This window comes from Barbus barbus (genome assembly GCF_936440315.1).
Source record: "Barbus barbus genome assembly, chromosome: 26".
Classification (NCBI taxonomy): Eukaryota; Metazoa; Chordata; class Actinopteri; order Cypriniformes; family Cyprinidae; genus Barbus; species Barbus barbus.
The window spans coordinates 5,395,517-5,420,206 of NC_136754.1; the positions used below are offsets into that span (position 1 = coordinate 5,395,517).

A 24,690-nucleotide genomic window follows, 5' to 3' on the forward strand; every position below is an offset into this window, starting at 1 on the left:
AGACAACTTTTTTTGGACTGCAGAAGAGTGTGTGTGTTTTTACTGGAGATCACAGTCCTTACATGCTGCTCCAAGTCAACAAGAAATCTAAATCAACCCTGTTTGCTTTAATACACATGCCTGGTCTTATGGGAATGATTCACCAGTGCACAATTTTCCAAAAAAAAAGTTTGTATTTTTACATCAAAAGGTAATAATTTGCTACAAATTAGAAATAACCTTTTTTCCAGATGAAATCATCATCCCTTGTTAGTTTTTAACATTTCTCCTCAATCCATTTTTTATGTCACATTATGGAAAGCACAAGCTTAAAAAAATACAGTGCGTTCTATAAAGCTGATATTTTTGACCAATGTCACCACAATACAAATCATTCAGTGGATAGTATACCATAATATTACCATCTAACACTATGGTACTTTTAATTAAGGCATTAGGAGAGCCATATGCACATTATTTATATCAGCCTTTCACTTTTGCGCTTCATTGTTGATGGCCAGAATTTGGTTGGTTGCTATAGAGATCGATGGGAGGTAGGGCAACCACATTTGGGTATGAGGGGACGGAACGAGAAAGAGAGAAAATTGTCATAATTGCATGTTCTGCTGATGGTGCTTAAGAAGTGAAGCCAGCAGGCAAATGAAATACAGATCGTCGTTTGCCACGTGACCTCTCTGAGAACGAGAGAGTGATGGATGTGAGAGAAAGAGACTTTCGTTGGGCCACAAACACCACAAAACAGCCTTGGTGCTATACAATTACCATAAATCACTCTGAGACAAGAACTTGAAGAATTTGGCGAGAGAGAGAGAGAGACAACGGGGAAAAAACAAAGAAATCAAAACTTGGCACCTTCAGTGTCTCCTGGCTGTTAATGCAACAGCTCTGTGTTATCTTACATCGGTCATTGGTCGTTAGGGTGAGTTATCTTTTGAGGCATGAAATTGGAGCCAGACATCCATTCTCAAAGTAAACACTTCTCTCTGAGGGGCAACAGATTTGTTAGAAATCTATTAGGAGTCAGTCAGTGTGGCCCAAAGGTAATTTCTCGTTAATGGAGGAGCTCTGTGGGTGCGTTTGGCTTTCCGTCTGTACTTTCTTGAGTGATTATTAGCAATGATGTGTTTCTTTGTTCTTGAGAGCCCATATACACAACCAGACCCAAGCCAGATGGGAGTGGGCAAACCTATGACTATATAAATTCAGGTTCGCATTGCTGAAAAAAAAAACACACACACACACTTAAACTAACCTAAACTGGTCCTCCAGCTTAGAAAAGTGCCCAAAATCCTTCTGAAGTGGTTCTGAAATGGCATTTAGGAGTCTTTACACAGACTGTTCAGTTTAATGCTTTTCAGGGGTGGCATAAAAGTAATTGATCTGTACACACTGAATGGCTCACCTTTTGACTACATCATCTCCACTCCAACACGTGAGCTCGTCAACGCCCATCTCTCCCTCGCACAATGTCTCCGGAAGTATGGAGAAGAAAGACTTATACCGGGAGATATAGCCCGTAAACTCCCTACAACACAATTCAATAAATAAACATTGTGAGACATTAAGGTTTTTAAATGTTTTGTAAGATAAAACCTAGAAAACCCATTGTTTTAGGAACATATTTTAAGGCTATTTTAGGCATTTAATTATATATTACATTACGTATCTGAAAAATAAAATAAATATATTAGTGTGTGCATATTGTCCGACTGTCAGATGGATCTGGTGGAGGGATGGAGATGAAAAATTGTCTATCCAAACATGTTTATTTCAAGGACGACCTTTACAGAGACAACAGCATGGAGGTAGGAAGTTACGGGTCACATGCTTAGTAAGGAACCAATCAGGCAACCTGAATTTAAAATTACTAAAACTGTTTTTCATACTTTGGTTTGTTTGCTTGATTTGAACCCAATTTTGATTCGATCCCTCTCCCATCAGACCACATTTCTAAAAAAAAACATTCAGTTTTCAGTTTCTAAATAACATCCAGAGTCAATATCGAATAAATGATGTGTTAACATTAGTGGTTCACATGCAAACATTAGGCCAGACTGCATTCATACCAAATGTAAATCAGACGGGAAACCACATGAACCACAGTCAGATTTGGGTACAACATTTTAGCTTCCACAGCAACCAAACTGTAATGACACAAGGACCCTATCTGCACTAAAAACACTAGTGTGAAAACACAGTAACTGTAGTAAGTGGGTAAAAAGAGATGGAGCTAACCTATGTTACCCAAGGACACATACAGATTCACATTTTTAAGAAAGATAATCAGAAATAAATGCAACTTTTTAGTAAATGTATTCATGCTTACCGTGCAACCTTTTTCAGAGTTCTACCTCTATCGCTCTTGGAGGTTTTCAGAGGGAGTGAACTGATAACGGTCAAAACCCCCAGTACAAGACAATGGAACAGTCCAGAGGAGGATGAGGCAAGCAGTTTGGAGGGGAGAACAGAGAGATGGAAGAAACCAAAGGGCAACAAAACAGGGGAGGGGATGATGGTGAGAAAGGGAGAGAAAACTCATGACCATGGAGAAATAAAAATCACTCATGCACATGCAAACCAGACCTGAAAGATGGGTTACATCACACTAGCAATGAAACTCAACCAGGCGGATTCAGGAAGTACTTTTCCCTCAGAAAAAAAAACGTCAAGGGTTAAAACTTAACCAGACCAAGCACTGAGATCACAACAAAAAGAGATGTATTTAACATTTTGAGGGAATTAATGACATAATTGAATCATTCTGGATTTTATGTTGCTTTAATGCTTCAAAAACATTACTAACGTCTTTTGTACAAATTCATCCATAAAATTAACTATGAACTATGAATGTTTACTTCCAGAACCCTGCTGTTGAGCTCCACTATTCATGTCACTGGAGGTTCAACACAGACGTAATACACAACCTGGCAGCCCAATATAATTTATTATATTTAACCAAGTATAACATTGTGTTCTGACCTCTGATCTTTACAATGACGAAGCACTCTAGCTATTCTTTGAAAATAATAGTACATTTTCAATTTAGATATTTCCAGGTCTGCCAGCCAGAGCATTTCCAAGGCTCTTAGTGCAGAGAGATGATGTCATCCGTACGGTGATGAGTGCTTGCTGTCCTCTGCTGCACTGACTCCTGCACACCGGAAAAAACCTCTAATCCATTTATCTCTCTCCGTTCCTGCATTCTCAGAGCCAGTTACAGCACCGTCCTTGCCAGCCTACCACTTACTGATGGCTATCTGCAGCGTGTGTGAGGACCTTCCAGATACAGGTTAAATGTCCGATAGCATATTTTATTTTGAAGTCAGGGTCTTTAGAGACACTTGCCAAATGGGTATGTGTGTCTGTTTTCCCAAAGCATGTGTACCTGCATATATATTTACACACACTTCATGATGTGTTTCTTATTTCAGACAGCAAGGAATCATGAGGAATATAGTTTGAGACTAAATTTCTAAATGCTACTCCTCCTAGAGCTTTAACTCTACAGACTCCAAACTCAGCCCAAATCTTCAGACTGATCTTGACTCGAGTTGCTATATCTTTTCTAACTGATCAGATTTACGGTTTTCTTAAAAATGAAGATTAAAAATCATAAAAATCCCATAGACTTACATTGACGGAATGTTCAGATGAGCCAAGACTATTCAAACTCCAACTATCAAAATTCAAATCTAAACACACTGAAGCCCATTAGACTCAATCAGACTTCCCTTCTATGTACTATTTCTAACCCTTCAAACTCATTCAAACCCATCTAATATTTCTAATCCATCTATCCATCTATCCGTCCGTCCGTCCGTCTGTCTGTCTATCCATCTATCTTCTGGCTATCTGTCTATCTATCTATCTATCTATCTATCTATCTATCTAACTCTGTCTGTCTGTCTGTCTGTCTATCTATCTCTGTCTATCTGTCTGTCTGTCTATCTATCTATCATCTAACTCTGTCTGTCTGTCTGTCTGTCTATCTATCTATCATCTAACTCTGTCTGTCTGTCTGTCTGTCTGTCTATCTATCATCTAACTCTGTCTGTCTGTCTGTCTGTCTGTCTATCTATCTATCATTCTATCTATCATCTAACTCTGTCTGTCTATTTGTCTGTCTGTCTGTCTATCTGTCTTTCATCTAACTCTCTTTGTCTGTCTATCTATCATTCTATCTATCTATCATCTAACTCTGTCTGTCTGTCTGTCTATCTATCTATCATCTAACTCTGTCTGTCTGTCTGTCTGTCTGTCTGTCTGTCTGTCTATCTATCTATCTATCATCTAACTCTGTCTGTCTGTCTGTCTATCTATCTGTCTGTCTATCTGTCTATAATCTAACTCTGTCTGTCTGTCTGTCTGTCTGTCTGTCTATCTATCATCTAACTCTGTCTGTCGGTCTGTCTGTCTATCGGTCTATCATCTAACTCTGTCTGTATGTCTGTCTGTCTGTCTGTCTGTCTGTCTATCTATCTATCTACCTATCTATCATCTAACTCTGTCTGTCTGTCTGTCTGTCTGTCTGTCTATCTATCTATCTATCTATCTGTCTGTCTGTCTGTCTGTCTGTCTGTCTGTCTGTCTGTCTGTCTGTCTATCTATCTATCTATCTATCTATCTATCTACCTATCTATCTATCTATCTATCTATCTATCTATCTATCTATCATCTAACTCTGTCTGTCTGTCTATCTATCTATCATCTAACTCTGTCTGTCTGTCTGTCTGTCTGTCTGTCTATCTGTCTGTCTGTCTGTCTATCGGTCTATCATCTAACTCTGTCTGTCTGTCTGTCTGTCTGTCTATCTGTCTGTCTGTCTGTCTATCGGTCTATCATCTAACTCTGTCTGTCTGTCTGTCTGTCTGTCTGTCTGTCTGTCTATCTATCTACCTACCTATCTATCTATCTATCATCTAACTCTGTCTGTCTGTCTGTCTGTCTGTCTGTCTGTCTGTCTATCTATCATCTAACTCTGTCTGTCTGTCTGTCTATCTACCTATCTATCTATCTATCATCTAACTCTGTCTGTCTGTCTGTCTGTCTGTCTGTCTATCTAATCTGTCTATCTATCTATCTCTGTCTGTCTGTCTGTCAGTCTATCCTAGCAACATGCTAATAACTTGTCAATCATGCTAGCAATATGCTAGTCACTTGCTAATCATATAAGTGACATGCTAATAGCATGCTAATCATGCTATAAACATGCTAGCGAGCATGCTAGTAACTTGTTAGTCATGCTAACAATGTTAATCACTTGCTAATCATACTAGCAACATGCTAGTAGCATGTTAATCATGCTAGCGACATGCTAAACATGATAGTTACTTGTTAATCATGCTATCAACATGCTAGTCATGCTAGCAACATGCTAATCACTTGCTAATCTTGCCAGCAACATGATAGTAACATGTTAATCATGTTAGAAACATGCTAGCGTCATGCTAGTAACTTGCTAATCATAATTTCTGACAGACTGTATTCCCTTTAAAACATTCAAACTTTAAGCTTTTAAAACTACTTTAAACTTCAAACTATTTCAGACTGCAAACCATCAAACTTAAAAAAAAAAAAATTTAACTTCTTAAACTTTTTCAAACTTTCTGGTCCGGCTTTCTCAAGCCAACTTAAAGTTTGCCTTGACAAACTTTATCTAGTTGCTTTTATTATTGGAATAGGTCTGATTAAACGGATAATAGAGGTTATTTTGATGTACATGTCAATGTCTTTCTATGCCAGATTACAAAAGTGTGTTGCATAACAGAAAAGAAAAAAAATAGTTTGATGCTTCATTTAAATTTATAGCAGGTTAATATTCAATAATGAACCCTTAAAAAAATAACAGAATATGGGATGTTGGCAAATAGTTTGACTATGATATGTTAATTAATAACAGGATTAAAAATAAATGTCAAGAATATATAAATTAAAATAAATAATGCATAAAATAAAATAATATATACACAGGTACATGTGCATGTATGTGTGTGTGTGTGTGTGTGTGTGTGTGTGTGTGTAAGTAAAAATTATTGTAATTAAATGTATGATCCTAAAAAATGTTTTATTATTATTTAAAATAGTTTTAGAAGAACTATATTCTATCAGCTACCAGTGAGTAAGTGTATAATATTGGTGGTCATATCAATTATCGGTATTGGCCTATAAATTAAATTATTGGTGCATCCCTAATTTCTAATTTACAGGCAGATCTTCAGGTTACAAAAAAAATTATAGTAATAAAAAACAATTTAAAAATTCCCATGATACTCTACCTTAAGACTTTTCAATATCAAAGAGCTGTAAAAATGGGTTTTTCAATAAATGCGTCTTGGGATCGAGCCTAACCTGTGAAGGTGTGCCAACATGCCTATCTTATCGGCTCCTGGAACATCCTGTGAGCTGTTGGCAGGTGGAGGGGTGACTGAAGTCGGAGGAAATGTCCTGACTGTGGTTGAAGAAGCATTTGAAGAGTGACCACATACCTTATCCACCTGAAAGACAGAGAGAGACAGATGAGAGAGGGCTATGCTCTGTCCCTTCAGGAAGACAGAACGGATGACGTAAGTGTGTTTGTCTCTGGGATAAATGAAACTAATGGAAAAGCAGAGACAGTAACAGATCACATTAATGTCATGAATGAATGAATTGATTAAGACCTCAGCCAGAGACCGTGTGTGTGTGGTGTCTTTGAGCGTGTGTGTCTGGCTCTGGTTTTGCCTATATTTTGGGGATCAAATATCCTCAAGTATAGTAAAACCTGAAATCAGTTACCCTGTGGGAAGCAGCCAACAGTCTCCACAAGGAAAACAGCTTTATAAACAAATGAAATAACATCTTAATAAAAATCTAAAAATGTAGAAAGGATTCTGAGAGGGTTGTGTGGAGGGTTAGGGGCCAAAAAATATCATTAGCTCATTCTAATAACAACAAAAGTTAATGGAAAATCCCTACCATGATGGAAAAACAAACGTGTCTGTGCATAAGCCAGTTTATCTCATTAGAGACTATTGCTGTAACACAGGATCTCAATTTGCATTTGCTTTTATATCTACACCTCCTTCACCTCTGCGCCTTCCTCATTCTCACACACGCATTTAATCAATGCCGTTTCATCCCACTAAAAGCTCCGGCAGACGTCACCAGTCCATTAGTCAAAGCAGACTTGACTACAGCGACCCAAATGATTACCCTCAGTTTCTGCCCTCTCCTATCAGTCACCTTTAATAATGACAATTTTATTTAGCATTAATAAATCTTTATCTCTTGCATCATTTGTCATTGCTCCGGGAGCTCGGTCGTAAGGGTGGAGGACAGGAAAAAGACAGTCTTCGCTCCGTCACTCGCTTTACAACCTGAATGAATAACAAGGTGCAACTCTGCAGGATAAACACACTGAAATAAATGGTGTAAGATTGGAAAGAAAGGTACAAAACTGTCACTGGGGTAGTATTCTTTTTTAAAGGTCCTAATATGTACACTATAGAATAGATATTAATATGGTACAAAATATGCACCACTTAGGGCCTTTTAGCTTTTGTACCTTAGTGTGCCATCCCAGTGACAGCTTTGTACCTTTTTTCTGACAGTAGATATAATTTTTACAAAAAAAAATTACAAATAGTAACAAAGAAATGGCAAGTAACATGACAATTTAAAGTGATATTTTGAAGTCAAAAGACGTACATTTCATTTAAATTTTTTATGATAATATGGAGAACATTTGGGTCATCAGGGCAATATTTCACTACACTTACAATGTCCAAATTTCTTAAAAAGTCCTCAAAAACAAAACTGCTAATTTGACTTGACTTGAAAAAAACTGGAAAACTTGGTTGGAACGTATGGCCTTCACTATTGGAAAAGTTCATTTATGGACTAAATATCCTAAATAAGTCTTAAGTAAAATCTAAAAATATCTGAGAGCGAGATGGGCCTTTACCACTCTATGCAAAGAAATGACTAGACTACCACAAAAATGGGTTCAGGGTTTGATTCAGACATAACAATGAAACTGCATCTGCTCCACAAACAGTTTAGCTTCATTCTCCTGAATAAAAACTAAAAATACCATTTAAATCAATCTGTTCACTACAAGTTAGTAAAATTATATCAGTTTTATTCCAAGATCCATAAATAGCAGCTCTCTCAAAACACACACACACATACACAGAGTCTGTGAGAATCAGATATCTTTCTGGACACGATACCAGGTTAAAGGAAAAGAACATTTAACGCATTTATTACTGATATAAATACATTTAATATACTTAGGAGCTTGTGCAAACATTATTAAACACTAATGTGTTAAATATCAGCTTTAATTAATAATAATAATAAACTGAATCTGTGTCTTTCTTTTACTTTCAGAAGCCTTTGAGCCTAAAGAGAATGAGGCATTGTGGGTATCAGCTAAAAATGTGGGAGTGCTGGGAAAATATTTGTGTTTTGATTTTGTTGTATTCTGTGTAGTTTATTGATTTACCCTCTATTGTAAATATTTTTCATCCTTCTTTTTGACGAACAGCATGGGAACCATCGTTTCCCCACAAATAAACCCAGCGGTGGATTTTGGACAAAGTATCTCAAATACACAACAGTTATCCTTGAACCGCATGTATTTTATCCTATTCCACGGATAATTTCTTTCTTCATCCTAGTCAGTAACTGAGCTGCAGTTCTGCATATTTACATCAGTGAAAAGAAACTCTTTTTAATCTGAGATTCATGGCAGTTAAACGAGCTTCTTTATGCATGGATGGAATTTCTCTCCGGACGTTTCCCAGTGTCCAGGATCAAATTATTTTCCAATCAGAACGTCTGGGAATTTTTTCTTGTAAGGCTTGACTAATTTTATAAGTTAATAAAAATTCAACAAACCCGCAAAGTCTTCTCTCTAAAACATGACAGACGTTCAGATGGTAAAAACTAAATGTCTGCGGCCCAGAATGAACCCAATGGCCTTTTCCAGATCTCTTCCTCCTGTAAATGGGGTGCAGAATGTTTTGAGATTTGTTCATTTTATCCAGACTCAGAGGTGGTCAAAAACACATTTGTAGTGTCAACACTTATCCTTTCTGAAAATCCTTTTTTAGCACAGTGGATGACTGACAGGTGACTTCTACGACACTTAACTCACCTGTCAATCATCCAGTGTGCTAAAAAAGGATTTCCAGAAAAGATAAGTGTTGACATTATAAGTATTATAAGAAGTGGTTGAAGACATTGAAGCATATTAGTTCATTATTTGTCTCAGTTCACCACTATAAGGCCTATAGTGCAGCTATTATTTAGAAAAAAAAAGTTAACTTGTTCCTTAGTATCCATGACAACACATTATTATTGATGGAGATATTTTCTGAACAAATTGTTCTGCTCCTTGGGAGAAAACTATATTTAACAAGTATTAATCTAGAATAATGGCCCTCAGTGACTTACAACGCCACATTACAGCGAAAGTCAGAGTCTTAAATGAAAACATAGATCTTTTAAAGAATCGAAAGCATGTGAAAATAGGCATTAAACATGCGTATGTGAGAGAGAGGCAGAAGTGACCTCAGCGACCCCCTGATCGGTGACGCTAAACACAATGGGTCATTCCACTGGTCAACTGTTACTCAATTACCTACTGTTGAAAGCAGAGGTTTGCTCTTGTCTGGTGAGAATGCGTGCACCTGTCCGTCCTTGTAATATCTGTGAAATGCCAGTGTGTGAAACATTCCGGGTGTGATTAGACGGGGTCTGAACGGTGCTTTATCCCACGTGGATGAAGTCTCAGAGGAAGACACATGCGGGAGCTGTGAGCGCCTGGCCTTGGCTAACAGACTGACTGTGTATTTGAGGTTGGTAGCGGGTGTTTGGCTGCATTTTTACTACAGTGTGCTATGAGGAAGTCTAATTTAATGCATGTGATCTTTATATGTGCTAACCGCTCAATCTATATCTTTTTCAGAGTACTGTTTTAAAGACAGACTTTTCCTTCAATCATCATGTTTGTTTAAGTCTCTCTCTCTGGGGGAGTATTGAGTTACATGGTGTGGTGACGGTGTGTGATGAAGTTTGTTGATATAAGAATCTGCTCCAGAGGCAGGACAACTTTCTTAGTGCTCTCTTGCCCAAAACTCAAAGAGAAAGAAAGACAGACAGATAGAGAGATAGAGAGATAGAAAGAACAAAAGGACACAGACAGACAGCTAAACCTTTATAAGACAGAACACACAAAAAAAAATCACTTTAAATGCTTCCAGCAATCCAAACTCTGATCTAAATCAGGTGGAAATGTGCCGACTGTCAAATTCAATGACAGAGGAACACTGATGCTTCTACTGCAAAAGAAAATACATCTAACCGCTGCTTCACATTTTAAAAGAGGAAATGGCTAAATGATTTTTTTTAATGGCAGCGCTGTTTGAACAACATCACAGAGCGTCTCAGTGGTGTTGAATTAAACAGTGTTCAGAATCAGGCAGTGGCTGTGCCAGCATGGCACGGGGAGGAGAAGCCAGCTTCACTGTTCAGTTAGCGGCTTGTTTTTCATGTAGGTCTGGCTTGAGTGTGTGCTTGAACTGTGATACTCTGGCTGCTTTGTTTGGCTTCACTGTTGCCACGCTGATACTCACACATACACAATCAGCTGATTAATGATCTGCGTGTGTGTGTGTGTTCTATTTGTGAACTTTGCATCGCCACATGCATTCTACTCTCGTAATAGAACAAACAGATTCAGACCCCCAACGCTACTGACTTCATTAAGTGTGCCGTACATCAATGGCAAAATTCTGAGAATAGGTGATAAAAATTGATAAAATACTTTCTCCATCCAAGTTAAAAGAACAAAGACAACTATAAGAATACATTGATAGGTTGATTTCTTTCCTAATTTACATTAAAAAAAAAGGTTTTTGAGCAGTCTGATGCATAAAGTTTGTCAGTCCCTTCCTTTCTACTTAAAAAAAGGACAGAGACAGAACAGTTGGTCAAGCTTATGTTTTGTGCAATTAATTATTACTTTTTTCCATTTTATTTTTTTAATTTTCAGAAAAAATACCAACTTTTTTGTAGTTGTTTTTGTCATTATTGGTTATTAAAATAAAACATTTTTTATATAATTTTTATGATTAAATAGACAAACAACAAACACCCAAAACATTTCTGTTGCAACTAATGCTTTCTTTAAAAAAAAAGGAAAAAAAACAAAAAAAATCATGAATCATGACTCATCTGGATTTTATTTCATATTAATTTCATAATTTCAGTTACCAGCCAAGATGATTAACTACTAACCCACAACACCCTCAGGAAAAAGAGAGAGACAGCGAGATTTAATATGTGGCATATCCAACGAACAACGTTTAATGTTTTGCATTTGAAGATTGCTGGAAATGCCAGCTGGAAGTTGTAAATGGAATTTACAACCACCAAACAGACAACAAACGCATTGTCTGTAGCAATGGATATTTCTGAACTGTGCATTGCTATATACTGTATGTTTCCTAAATGCTATCTGTCTCCTCAGTCTATCTCAGCCAAGTTTGTGGTCTGGACACACACTCCACCTCAGATTGCTTCCCAAATATAAATCATAGTTCTCTTAAAAAACTTCTCTTTACAAACATACGGGTGCAGAGGATCTGACCCCAGACTGGCTGACTCAGCGGCTGTTACGCTCACTTTCCTCGCCTCTTTCCTTTCCTCTCCTCACCTTGTCCCTCTCCTCTACTATCCCCTTTTCTCTCCTCCATATTTCACTCTAAACAGTAAATATTCTGTTTACGAGCATATTTCCAATTTCTCGGCAGTTTGTCATAATCATTCACATATGATTTGCAATCTGGTTTCCCAGCAAACGGATGTCGCCAGTCTCTAATGTAACTGCCTCCCCAAAACATTTTGAAAGATGATGCACTGGGAAACCAAATCAGACAGAACTCTGTTTAGGAACCAAAAATGTGCATGAGCATAACAAAGCAAGAATGAGGAAATTCTTCCAAGTCATCTTAAGGTCAGGCTTCTGTTAACGTCTCCATTCAGTTTCTTTAAATGAATCTGGGTCACTATCCACGTCCCCTGAAGCACGGGAGGGTTATGATACAGTACTGTTTAAATTTGAATCAACCCACAATAGTGTTGGCTATAATTTTGGTTTGGAAAGGTTTGGAAAGGAAAGGTTTGGAAAGGAAAGAAAAGGAAAGAAAAGGAAAGAAAAGGAAAGGAAAGGTTTGGAAAGGAAAGAAAAGAAAAGAAAAGGAAAGGTTTGGAAAGGAAAGGTTTGGAAAGGAAAGGTTTGGAAAGGAAAGGAAAGGAAAGGAAAGGAAAGGAAAGGTTTGGAAAGGAAAGGTTTGGAAAGGAAAGGAAAGGTTTGGAAAGGAAAGGAAAGGTTTGGAAAGGTTTGGTTTGGTTTGGTTTGGTTTGGTTTGGTTTGGTTTGGTTTGGTTTGGTTTGGTTTGGTTTGGTTTGGTTTGGTTTGGTTTGGTTTGGTTTGGAAAGGAAAGGAAAGGAAAGGAAAGGAAAGGAAAGGAAAGGAAAGGAAAGGAAAGGAAAGGAAAGGAAAGGAAAGGAAAGGAAAGGAAAGGAAAGGAAAGGAAAGGAAAAGAAATGGAAATGGAAATGGAAATGGAAAAGGAAAAGGAAATGCAATGAAAATGAGTCCAAAATAAAAAGAAAAGAAAATGGAAAAGAAAAGAAAAAGAAAAGAAAATACAAATAAAGCAAAATAAAAATATATAAAATAAAACCAATGAAATTAAAAGTATAAACTAAAAAATATAAAGTACAAAACTAAATTAAATAAAAAAATCACTGCTACTTCATGCAAAATAGTAGCTTTTCTAGTAACAAGACATCATTTTCTTGTGGTTACATAAAATAAAGGTAATTAATTAATATAATATAATATAATATAATATAATACACTGCTATTTATCTATGCTTTAAATTCAGTGATACATTTATTTTAATTATATTACTTTTACTTTAAACTTATGTTCAAATTTGACTGTCCTAATTGTCAAGACCCTAATAGAGATCCTCACTGATTTTTTGCCAGATAAATATTATCTGGTGTGAGAAATAAATTACATGTAGTGATTACTGATATAATTTTCTATTATAAATAAATACAAATATTTATATACACACTTAGTGATTTTTCTTTATTATGAATAACATTTAAAAAGTGATAATTGTTAGCCTGTCAAATATGGATCACTTTCTCTCTTGCTGTTGAAGTTCACAGCGCTTGTCTCATGCCACATATTAATAAGTACATGAATATAAAACGCCACGTGAGCCATCTAGATGCCAGCGATGAGCTGCATAAGTCAGGATCAGCGCTGATCCGATTCCTCATTCCTCCCAAATCACAGAACCACCATCTTTTCCCGACCCGCTCCGTTCCGCTATTACAATATTAAACTCTCTGGGCCCAAATGCAAACATTACAATGAATGATTCTTAAAATATCTCCTCCCATATTTAGAATCCAAACATTTCTAGACATATTCTCATTTCCTCTTAATTATTCATATCAAATGAACCCTAAGTCCATGAAATCCTAGTGCATCAGTGCATATAATAATTTCCTGTATCCATAAATTTGTGTTCACAGGAATGATTATATAGTACCAAGGGATAAATACGGCACACAAGGCAGGGGAAAAGACCAAAAATTAACAAGAAAAGAGAAAAAATAAAGTGGGGTGGGGGCTTTCTCCTTCACTATAGTCATTCTCTCCATCAGATTGGAAAATAAATTGCTCCGCTGAGGGTTACAAACTTGGTGAGGTAATTGATTCCTCACTTTTTACTCACTGGAAAGATGGATTGGTGAAGGGATAGCGTGATATGGCACTTTCCAGAAATAGGGTAAAGGGCCCGACACACTTAGTCTGTATTTTGTCTTTTCAAGTCTTATTTTCTATGGATTATTCTATGGATTTTTTAACCCCATTACTAAAATTCTCCAAAGTTTAACAACGTCGAAAACATTAAATTAAATTAAATTAAATTAAATTAAATTAAATTAAATTAAATTAAATTAAATTAAATTAAATTAAATTAAATTAAATTAAATTAAATTAAATTAAATTAAATTAAATTAAAATTGAATTAAAATTGAATAAAAAATAAAATAATAAACCTAGCAAGAAATGTAGCTCTTTTATGAAGTCTTATTTTCTATTGATTTTATGAGCTTTGCATTTTTAAAACCCATTAATACAATTTCACTAAAGTTTAACCATGTCTAAAACACTGCTAGCAATAAAATAAAATAAACCTAGCATGAAATGTATTTAGCTACTTTATTTTTTCTTAGATAACTTTATATAAAATTCTCTAATAGCTTTTATAATAATTAAAAAAAAAAAAAAAAAAAATATATATATATATATATATATATATATATATATATATATATATATATATATATATATATATATATTTATTTGTGCCTCTAATGCAAAAGGAGGCCAAATTACACAATATTTGTGGAAAGAGCCAGATAATAAAAAAAGGAAAGAGACATAAATTTAAAAAAAAGGTAAATGAGAGCTAGAGGAAGGTGAGTAAGAGACACGGGGCTCTTTTACTGACCCCTCTTCTCATGGCTGTCTGTGTTCTGGGCTTTGGAAATCTTTTCTAATCCCTGGGGCCTTGTTTCCATTATCTTAAAGCACAAGCTGCTATTAAAATTCCTGTGTAAGACTGTAATTAGAGCCCTCAGTTAAACCTCGGAGGAAATAAGGTAGAGCAGCACATTAGCTGCTTGGGACGGTGGATAATGAATTATTACATTTTTCTAGTTTTTGTCTGACGTGCGCTCACAGCTGTCAGCAGCCACTTTGAGGCACAGCAATTACGGGTCACTGAAAGACTGTCCGTTTCCACGCTAGCAACATTGAGACATCACAACACTTCAAATGAACTCTGACCTCACGTCTATACAGTCCCGTTCCTCTCCAGTTGGGAAATAACACTGCGGTGTAAATCCTGTCGTTCAGTCTAGCAGTAGAATTATTAATAGACCTTAAACCTGTTGAAATGTACAATAATCACTAGGAAAAGACTCCAAATTGGATGAAATCACTGGAAGAAGGGAGAGAGAATAGAAAGAAGAGTTTAAAATACAAAAAGAGAGAGAGAGAAAAAGATGAAGGGAGGATCCTGAGCTCTTCAGCTTTTAAACTTACAGCTGAACTTTAAACTTACAGCTCTTAAATTTTGTACGCTACTGTTTAGAGATTTGGGGCAGATCAGAAGAATTTACATTTTTAGTAATAAAACAGTAATATTGTGGAAATATTACCATTTAAATAACAGCTTATTATTATTACTACATTTTGCATTAATTTATTCCTATTATTTCAGAATTTTCAGTAGCCATTACTCCAGTCATTGTCACATCATGATCCTTCAGAAATCATTCTATTAATTAATAATAACAATAATAGATGTTGTCGTTGTTGTTGTTGTTGTTGTTGTTGTTATAACAACAACAACAATAATAATGACAAAATAATAATAAATATTAGTTCTGAAAAAAATGACTTATGGGCCCTCTAGAGATGGTTCGAAACTGACAACTGAATCCTGCTGCAGGGTAGACATTGATTTAGTGGCAAGTAAACAAGATATCCTTGATCACACCTACTGTATACATGACGCTTTAGGTCTTAAGGTTATATCCAATTTCAGATTTACCCTCTTTTAAACATCACCTAATAAATGCATATTGCATGTTTGGTCACTGTGGCTGTCACTCATATGGCCCCTTGCTGTCTAAGTGGGCAGATTTTGTCCAGAATAAGGCACACAAGGCCCTTTATACCCAAAAAAGGAAAGAAAGGAACAATGGAGGAAGTTTGCACTCTCTTATATAACCAGCACTGACAGTCCAGAATTTAAAAAGACAATGAAAGGAATGTGCATTGCATGCAAGACACACACACAACATTACCCAAGTTCAGCTGGTATCACAACCCAGCATCACCTAAACCCAGTGGTACATGTGTATGACACCTGATCTACAGGGATTTAAAACCCCACACACACACATACACAGTAAGACCACAGAGATGTAAAAAGATAACCCAGTCCGCTTTTAAAAACCTCTCGATTTACTCTCTCTCTCTTCGTACAGTGCTGGTCAATAGAAGTCTTTCAGACATGCATGAGGGCAGCCAGCGCTGTCAGCACCTACAGTGTCTCGACAGACCTCTAAAACCTGATCCCAGAAAACACACACACACACACACGCAGCATGCCCTCTCGGGCAGCACACATGATGGGACAGCATGCCAACCGCAATCCGTTTGGGAAAGTATCCCAGTGAAAATCAAACCATTGCTATAATTCCTCTAATAACATCTTAGCTACACACACACACACACACACACATTTGAGAGAGAGTGGAGAAGACTATGGTTTATGATCTTTGGAAGGAGAGTACAAAAATGAGAGAGGCGGAAAGTTGTGCGTTATCTTAACGGAACTGAATACAGCTTTATCGGGAGATAAAACAATGGGAGATAGTACAGGCAAGGGGTTGTGGGTAATAGGGTCTGTTATCAGGATGGCAGTCCTGTGGGTTTCAGTCTCACTATTTTCTCTTGAAACTCTTTGCTGAGTGTAAAGAAAACAGTGGAGATTTACACACAGCAGCAGAGTAAAACAGAAATCGCCTGCCAGAAACAATCTCCAAACCGTTTCCATCATTTAATGCAGGATTCTATTCCTCCACAGAATATGGACCTCAAAAGCTGTTTTACTGGCTGAAAGTATCTATTCAGAAAGACCACAGAATCGCTTTATGTACGTTACTATTCGAAAGCTTGGGTTCAGAAAGATAAAAATAAATACTTCTATTCAATAAGGAGGCATTAAATTGATCAAAAGTGACAGTAAAGACAGCCTGAAAAAAGTATCACAGTTTTTACCAAAAAATAAACAATATAACCGTTATCAACATTTATAATAACAAGAAATGTTTCTTGAGCACCAAATCAGAATATTAGAATGATTTCTGAAGAACCATGTGACGCCAAAGACTGTAGAAACGGCTGTTAAAATTTAACTTTAATAAATTAATTTGAAAAAAGTCAAATAGAAAACATTTTTATTATTTTACATTATAATATTTCACAATATTACAGTTTTTACAGTATTTTGGGTCAAATAATGCAGCCTTGGTAAGCATAATTAAATTTAAAATAATTTAATATTTTGATTATCTAATAAAATATAATTAGGCATTATATCCCAGAACACAATGCACTCAATTTGACTTTCCACATCTAGTGCAAAAAATTAACAAGAATGACATCAGCCATGATTTCTACATTACTTTCTTGACATATTTGATTGGACTGCCAAAAGATTTAGTATTCATATAGTGCTGAATTAAACAAATGAGATCATGTGACAAAAATCCTAGAATACTACTGTATATCTCTTCATTATTTATACTGTTTCATGCAGGCAGCATAGAGTGTATAAAGTAGTGCACTACTATTCCATTTCAAACAAATCCAAACACTCACACCATTAACACGATCCTGTGAGCCGAACAGATCAGTCAAAAGTTAACCAATCACATTCTGCCCTTTAAGTGAGCCACTTAACAGCTTCAAAATTATGTAAACACGCTAGTAGACAGTATAATGCCAGTATTCTAATGGAGTGTCACATTTAAAACTTTATTTCAAAATAAAGTGACCTGGGTTCATGTTGGCTGGGTCTTTTCCAATACCATGAAGTAGAGTTTGAAGTGCGAATAAAAGTGAGTTTGACTGAGTCTGTGATAAATGGTCTTACAGTTCAAAGCTAAGAGCATGTGTACTATGGGTGTCAGTGATAAATGTCATACAAAATGCTGCCGTTGAGCCCTTTCCAAACACTCATTTACACACTACACTACACAACAACAGATAACGGCAGCCTAAGGGACACTTTGTTTGGATACACGGCACCAGAAGAATCTCGCCGAAAAGGTGAACTTACCTGAACCCTTTCTGGATTTTCATGCTTTCAGATTTTAAAATAAATTATAGCTGTGTAAAACATAAACTGTCTATTTCACTGAATTTTTATCATGTTCAATTTTTTTTTTTCAATTTAACTGATTGTAAAAAAAAATCTAATTTTTAAGTAAATATTATTTAAAATAAATATAAATTCCATTCACGCTACATGACAACAACTGATTAGAGTATTGTTTACTTCATTTGTGTTTTTCATCTACTTCTTGATCGCTATAGTAGGATTGCAGAATCAAAAAGTGTTTTTCAAATTACTATTTAATTATTATTCATTTGATTATTTATGATTCATTTTCAAATTATTTATTCCTGACTTTAGAAAACATTTTGTCCTATCTTTAAAAGGTGTAAATAGGGCGATGCAAAAAATAACATTATTTTGTGTATTTGTTGTAATGCAATGTATTTACGAGGTTTAAGGTAAAAAAAAAAAAAAAACACATTTTCCACATACCGTACATTATTGTTGCTCGTCTCTGCACTGCCTTGCTGAAACGCTTTGATTTTTACAAAGCTCAACATTCTGAAAAGCGGGGTGTGCTCTGAATGGCCAGCTATCCAGTGCATTGTGATTGGCCGAAAACATCAGGCGGGTGACGGAAATGGTATGCCCCTTCCCACATTTGGAAACACACAACGTCTCCACGACATGGCAGCGGCTGTAACAATACTACAGCGAGAATAAAAGTTATGCCTTCTTTCTTTGTGTAAACATTTGGGCGGTGCTATGCAAATCTTCCAACACAGTGACGTAGATTTGTGGGGGCATGTTTAAATGAGGTGTTTTAGGAAGGCGTGGACGAGTCTTAACTTTTATAAAGAATATCTCTTTGTGTTTGAGACTTTAGTCTTTGCAACTTTACGGATCTTATACATGCACAAACAGCTTGCAACACTCCAAAGACAAAGGAAAACTTGAAAACGCATCATATGACCCCTTTAAATGAAACAGTATAATATAGGCCTAAATCATCTTTATATCACCCACTCTGCTCTCTAAAATATTAGCATCTGCATTGGCCATTAAAAAACCCGGTCAACCACTACTCACAGCATACAATTTTAACTATGCATGCTAACACCCACCGTAGCAGTTAGCCTGGGCCCGTGAAGCTGAGCATATAGTATGGCCTCCTCAACCTGACCTCTGATCCCCAGCAAGGCAAGCTCCAGGTTGTGCGCTCCGGCTACGATGTGCGTGAGATCCTGCAGCACTGTGACGTACTGTCTCCAGGGGTTGTGGAGCTCCGAGAGGCTAGCCAGGCATCCACGCATGACGTTGAGGCAGTAGCCGCTGCACGCCCGAATCAGGGTGAGTCCACGGCAATGAGAGCAGTAATGCATGCGAACCAAAGCACGACTGCATTCCTTGGACAACTCCGCCGTATCAGTAATGTTCATTACTTCCAATCCCACACCAAGCGCTAGGCTGAGCACCCGGCCTGCCCGCAATGCACTTGCAAGCGTATCTGCCATTGCCTTTGGGTGTGGCCCAAAGGGATTAACGTCCTGCCTCGTCATGCGGAGACAGTCGCCGAGCTGGTTTGCATCAGAAGAGTTCTCGCTGATGCTCCCAGCCATGCCGAGATTGACAATACGAGTGTGGACTAACGGGAAGAGACTGTCGAAGAAACAGTGGACAGCAGCTTCAACAGAGACGTTGCCAGTGCCCTGGAGGAAGCGAGAAAGGTCAGTGAAGAGGCAGACGAGGTGAGGGGAGATGGACGGCATGAGAGAAGAGTATGTGGTCTCGAACAAAGAGGTCAGGTGATTCTGAGAGAAGGTGATCAGAGACAGGAACGTATCTGAAAGAGAAAGAAGTTGAGATATAAATCAATGTACAGTGCTGTGAAAATGTTTTTGCCCTCTTTCAGTTTTTTTTTTTTTTTTTTGCATATGTGTGACAAAAGATTCAGATCAAACTAATTTTAATATTACACAAAGATAATGCAAGTAAATACAAAATTCAGTTATTAAATGATGATTACATTTATTAAGGGAAAAAATCTGTCCAAACCTACCTGGCCCTATGTGAAAAAGTAATTGCCCCCTCCTGTTAAATCATGAAAGAACTGTGATTAACCACATTATTTTAGAAAGCCGAGTTAAATTTCACTAGCCAAACCCAGGCCTGATTACTGCCAGACCTGTTGAATTAAGAAATCACTTAAATAAAACCGGTCTAACAAAGTGAAGCATGCTTAAAGAGTAACACATCATGCTGCGATCTAAAGAAATTCAAGAGAAGATGAGAAACAAAATAGTTGACATGTATCAGTCTGGAAAGGGTTATAAAGCCATTTCAAAGGCTCTGGGACTCCAGTGAACCACGGTCAGAGCCATTATCCACAAATGGAGAAAACTTGGAACAGTGGTGAACCTTCCCAGGAGTGGCCGGCCCACCAAAATTACTTGAAGAGCGCAACGACATCTCATCCAGGAGGTAATAAAAGAACCTAGAACAACATCTAAAGAACTGCAGGCCTCACTTGCCTCAATTAAGGTCAGTGTTCATGATTCAACAATAAGAAAGAGACTGGGCAAAAACAGCATCCATGAGAGAGTTCCAAGGCAAAAGCCACTGCTGACCAAAAAGAACACAAAGGCTCGTCTCACATTGGCCAAAAATTATCTTGAATATCCCCAAGACTTTTGGGCAAATATTCTGTGGATTGATAAGACAAAAGTTGAACTTTTTGGAAGGTGTGTTTATCTGGCATAAAACCAACACAGGATTTCATAAAAAGAACATCATACCAAAAGTCAAACATGGAGGTGGTAGTATGAAGGTCTGGGGCTGCTTTGCAGCTTCAGGACCTGGACGACTTGCCATAATTGATGGAACCATGAATTCTGCACTCTCAGAAAATCCTGAAGGAGAATTTCCGGCTGTCAGTTTGTGACCTCAAGCTCAACGCACTTGGGATATGCAGCAGGACAATGATCCCAAACTCACCAGCAAGTCCACCTCTGAATGGCTCAAGAAAAACACAATTAAGGTTTTGGAGTGGCCAAGTCAAAGTCTGGGCTTAAATCCAATGGAGATGCTGTGGCATGACCTTAAACAATCCATTCATGCTTGAAAACCCTCCAATGTGGCTGAATTAAAACAATTCTGCAAAGAAGAGTAGGCCAAAATTCATCCACAGCGATGTGAATAACTCACTGCCAGTTATCGCAAACGCTTGACTGCAGTTATTGCTGCCAAGGGTGGCACAACCAGTTATTATATTTGGGGGCAATTACTTTTTCACATAGGATCCAGGCAGGTTTAGACATCTTTTTTCCCTTAATAAATGAAATCGTTATTTCAAAGCTGTATTTTGTATTTACTTGGTGTGACAAAGTGACCCGTCCCTGTCGGTTAGCGCAGCACATATACACTGCATCTTACCTTTGTGTAATATTAAAAAAAATAGTTTTATGATCTGAATCTTTGTGTGAGACAAATATGCCAAAAAGAAAAAAAAACAGGAAGCAGAAACAGCACTGTATATATATATGAATAAAATAGTAGTATTGACATAAGACACATACACACACACACAGCCTAAATACAAAAAACAAGCAGTGAGAAAATGCATGTTTCTTATTTCTTTCTTACTTTTTTATCTTTGAAAGTGAAGTGTGTAGTTTCTAAGCTACTAGCCATTGGTCAGACAAACAAAAAGCTCCACCCCAGAGTCATGCTATTGGTTGAGCTTTTAATTTTTGAACTATTGGTTTAAATTTAGAATGCAACAAACATAGCAACAGATCTTTTCTTCTGTATTGTGACAGACCTGAGTGTAACGGATTATAAAAAAGGGTGGGGGGGATGTAGGCCCAGGGACTTGGTTCTATGCATCAGTTGTTGATTGGATACTGAGATGTTGGCATAGTACTTAAAAGTGGAGTCAGATGAATGCAATCTTACCAAGGGCAGGGTTTAAGCAATTAAATGATTGGAGAAGTCCTGCATATGTCACTTTGATTAAATGTTATGCAGTCAAAAAAAAAAGTAAATATGAAATGTATGCATGAATGTTTACAATAAGATCTATAACATGCATTTAGAAAATAGGTGAATTTTCATTTCATGCTGACTAAGTATCACAAGCGTTTCCCCACAAATTACAACAAAAACAACCTATAATTTTCTCCACTTTGTGTGCTGGGCTTGACTTTAATCAAGCTATAGAAAAAGAGACAACAATAGCAGCCTAAATAAATTATTTTTAATAATGCCTCATGCACAGGAAAACAGATGCAAGGGAAAGACTTCTGTGGTAAACATCAAGAAACATGGATGTCTGCACACTGAAATTAAAGCTCCAAACTTTATTTTTAAAAAGTGACATTGACCAATGACTTTTCATCAGGCAAAAAAAAAAGTCCAGAACCTGCACCCAGCAAGGTATTTGGATTGACACATCTAATTGATATTTTTTTCTCTCTAAAATCTTCAATGAACCAAAAATAAGTTTGATTATGGAAATATGATTCATTCACTTTAAAGATTTGTTCAAAAACCATGATCTGTTTGCAACTGAAATCAGTGTCAACACTTTTCAGAGAAATCAACCTACAAATGGCTTTACTTATTAAAATTATAGTTTTTTTTTTCACCCTTGTGTGAAATATGAACATAAATATCTATAGCAGAATGTACAAAGCTAAACTTCTTTTTTTCATACAATGAAAGTGAATGGTGACCACAGCTGTCAGTCAAGATTTCACTCAATAATAACTTTAAATTTTATTCTGCTCCTCACACAAGGCTATCGTAGCTTCAGAAAATGTATATACCACACAAGTCGTATAGACTATTTTTGCCATTGTCATTATATTGGAAAAGAGCAGTATAAACATTCTGTCTAGCTTTCTTTTCCACAAAATAATGGCTATAAAGACCCTTTTCCAAGCTTAAAACAACATGAGGGTGATTAAATGACAACAATGTTCCTTTTTAGCAGAACTACTCCTTTAAAACTAGTCACAAAACTTCTGAGTTACGGGAAGGACAAACAAAAGAGACAAAAGGAGTCAGTGCGGTGTCTATGGCTCTATTCTGTGGTTTTTCTGTCACCCTCTCTCTCTCACACACACACAGACACACAAACACATACACACACGTGCCTAAACTTGTGTTTGGTCAGTGGTTTGTTAATGCAGGGCAGCCTGTCTATTCAGCTGCGCTGTAGTCGAGCATGACCACACACACACACACAGTACCCAGGGTGCCGTTCTCTCTAAGGCCACTGATGTCAGACTGAAGGCATGTTAGGGGATGGAGGAACAGCGGCAACTGGACCGAAACTGAGACCGGTCACCACACATACAGACGTACATACATACATACACACACACATACACAGAAGCAGAGCTCTCCATTTCACTCCATAAGCTGCGGAGGCTTCCATCAGTGCCGTCACAATGGACCAGGACAACAACTAAACTCTCCCAATCACAACAGCTGTGGCTGAACACGCTGCCCCCCAAAAGGGGGCGTTCGCACAGGATGTTTTTGCATACTGGCTGCACAGTTTTTTTAATTGTTGATCTACGTACATATGCATCATACATACCTTTTTATTGTTGCATCATGTTTTGAAGTTTCAGAGCCTTGTGGCATGAGAATTACATTATGGTACAAAGTTAAACTTTTGTTACACATCCACCACAGTTTTAAAACTATAAGCCAATCAGAAGAACCTGACAAGCATCTTGAGCATTTAAAATGTGATTTTAAATTACTGCTATAACAGGTCTCATTCATTAACGATGTAAAAACAAACAAACATTTAGCTAGAGAGATTGAGATTTAAAATGCTTTTCTTATATTAATACATTTAAAAATGTAATGTATTCCAGTGTTGCCCAGGCTAAATTTTCAACAGCCATTACTCCAGGTTTCAGTGTCACATGATTCTTCCAAAATCAGTCTAATATGCTGATGTAAGTAATTAATTAATTTATGAAAATATTAAGTAATTTATGAAAAGCATGAAAAAGATTACTTTATAGTACTGTTCATTGGTTCATGCAACTGGTTTGCTAAAACTGTGGAAGAATCATGCTGACTAGCCCATATTGTCATTAATTATTTTTCACCAGAACCTTACAGAGAGGTCAGTGATGGGGAGAAGAAACGTAAAAAGAAATTAGTCACTGATTCAAACTCATTTTGCCCATATAAGCACCATAGCTGATGTATCAGAACACATGCGAACCACTAGGCCACTAAGACCAGCAGTAGCAAGAGTATTGTAGAAGGAGAAAGTAAGGAATGGAAAGGCCGCTTGCCATGTCCCGCTGTGTGTTCGTGTCTGCATATAAATCGTAAATGTGCATGCATGCATGCGTATGTGTGTGTGTGTGTGTGTGCCCATGTAGGCGAGATGGTTGGAATGAGAGCAGCAAACCACAAGCAGAATGTGCCAGTGTAAGGTTACAGCATTTCAGAGGGTAGCCTCATGCCACGAACGCTCTGTAAAAATGCCAGAAGTGGCATAGAGAGAGACAAGCAGACGGAGAAAGAGACAGAGTTGAAAGAGGTGAATTTGTTTGGCTTTGAGGCCTCACGCCACAGAACTTGGCCAAACTGTCGCCGGCCAACTCTGCCAGCAAATTTCTGCAGGGTTTTCTTTCATGTGTATACAAAAGTTAATATCTC

General features: G+C 37.1%; 1 protein-coding gene across 3 annotated transcripts in view; it reads right to left on the reverse strand.

Moving 5' to 3' along the window:
* Window positions 1-24,690, reverse strand: part of LOC306845520 (glypican-5-like) — a 138,089-nt gene that overhangs the window by 77,315 nt on the left and 36,084 nt on the right. For 2 of the 3 annotated variants that reach the window (XM_079378382.1, XM_079378384.1), the window contains 4 exons: window positions 19,122-19,840; window positions 6,349-6,494; window positions 2,327-2,386; window positions 1,403-1,525 (listed from right to left, as the gene is read on the reverse strand). In XM_079378382.1, coding sequence (XP_079234508.1) covers window positions 1,403-1,525; window positions 2,327-2,386; window positions 6,349-6,494; window positions 19,122-19,840 — 1,048 coding nt within the window. The remainder of the gene's footprint in view (window positions 1-1,402; window positions 1,526-2,326; window positions 2,387-6,348; window positions 6,495-19,121; window positions 19,841-24,690) is intronic. The other variant, XM_079378383.1, reaches the window with a different exon arrangement.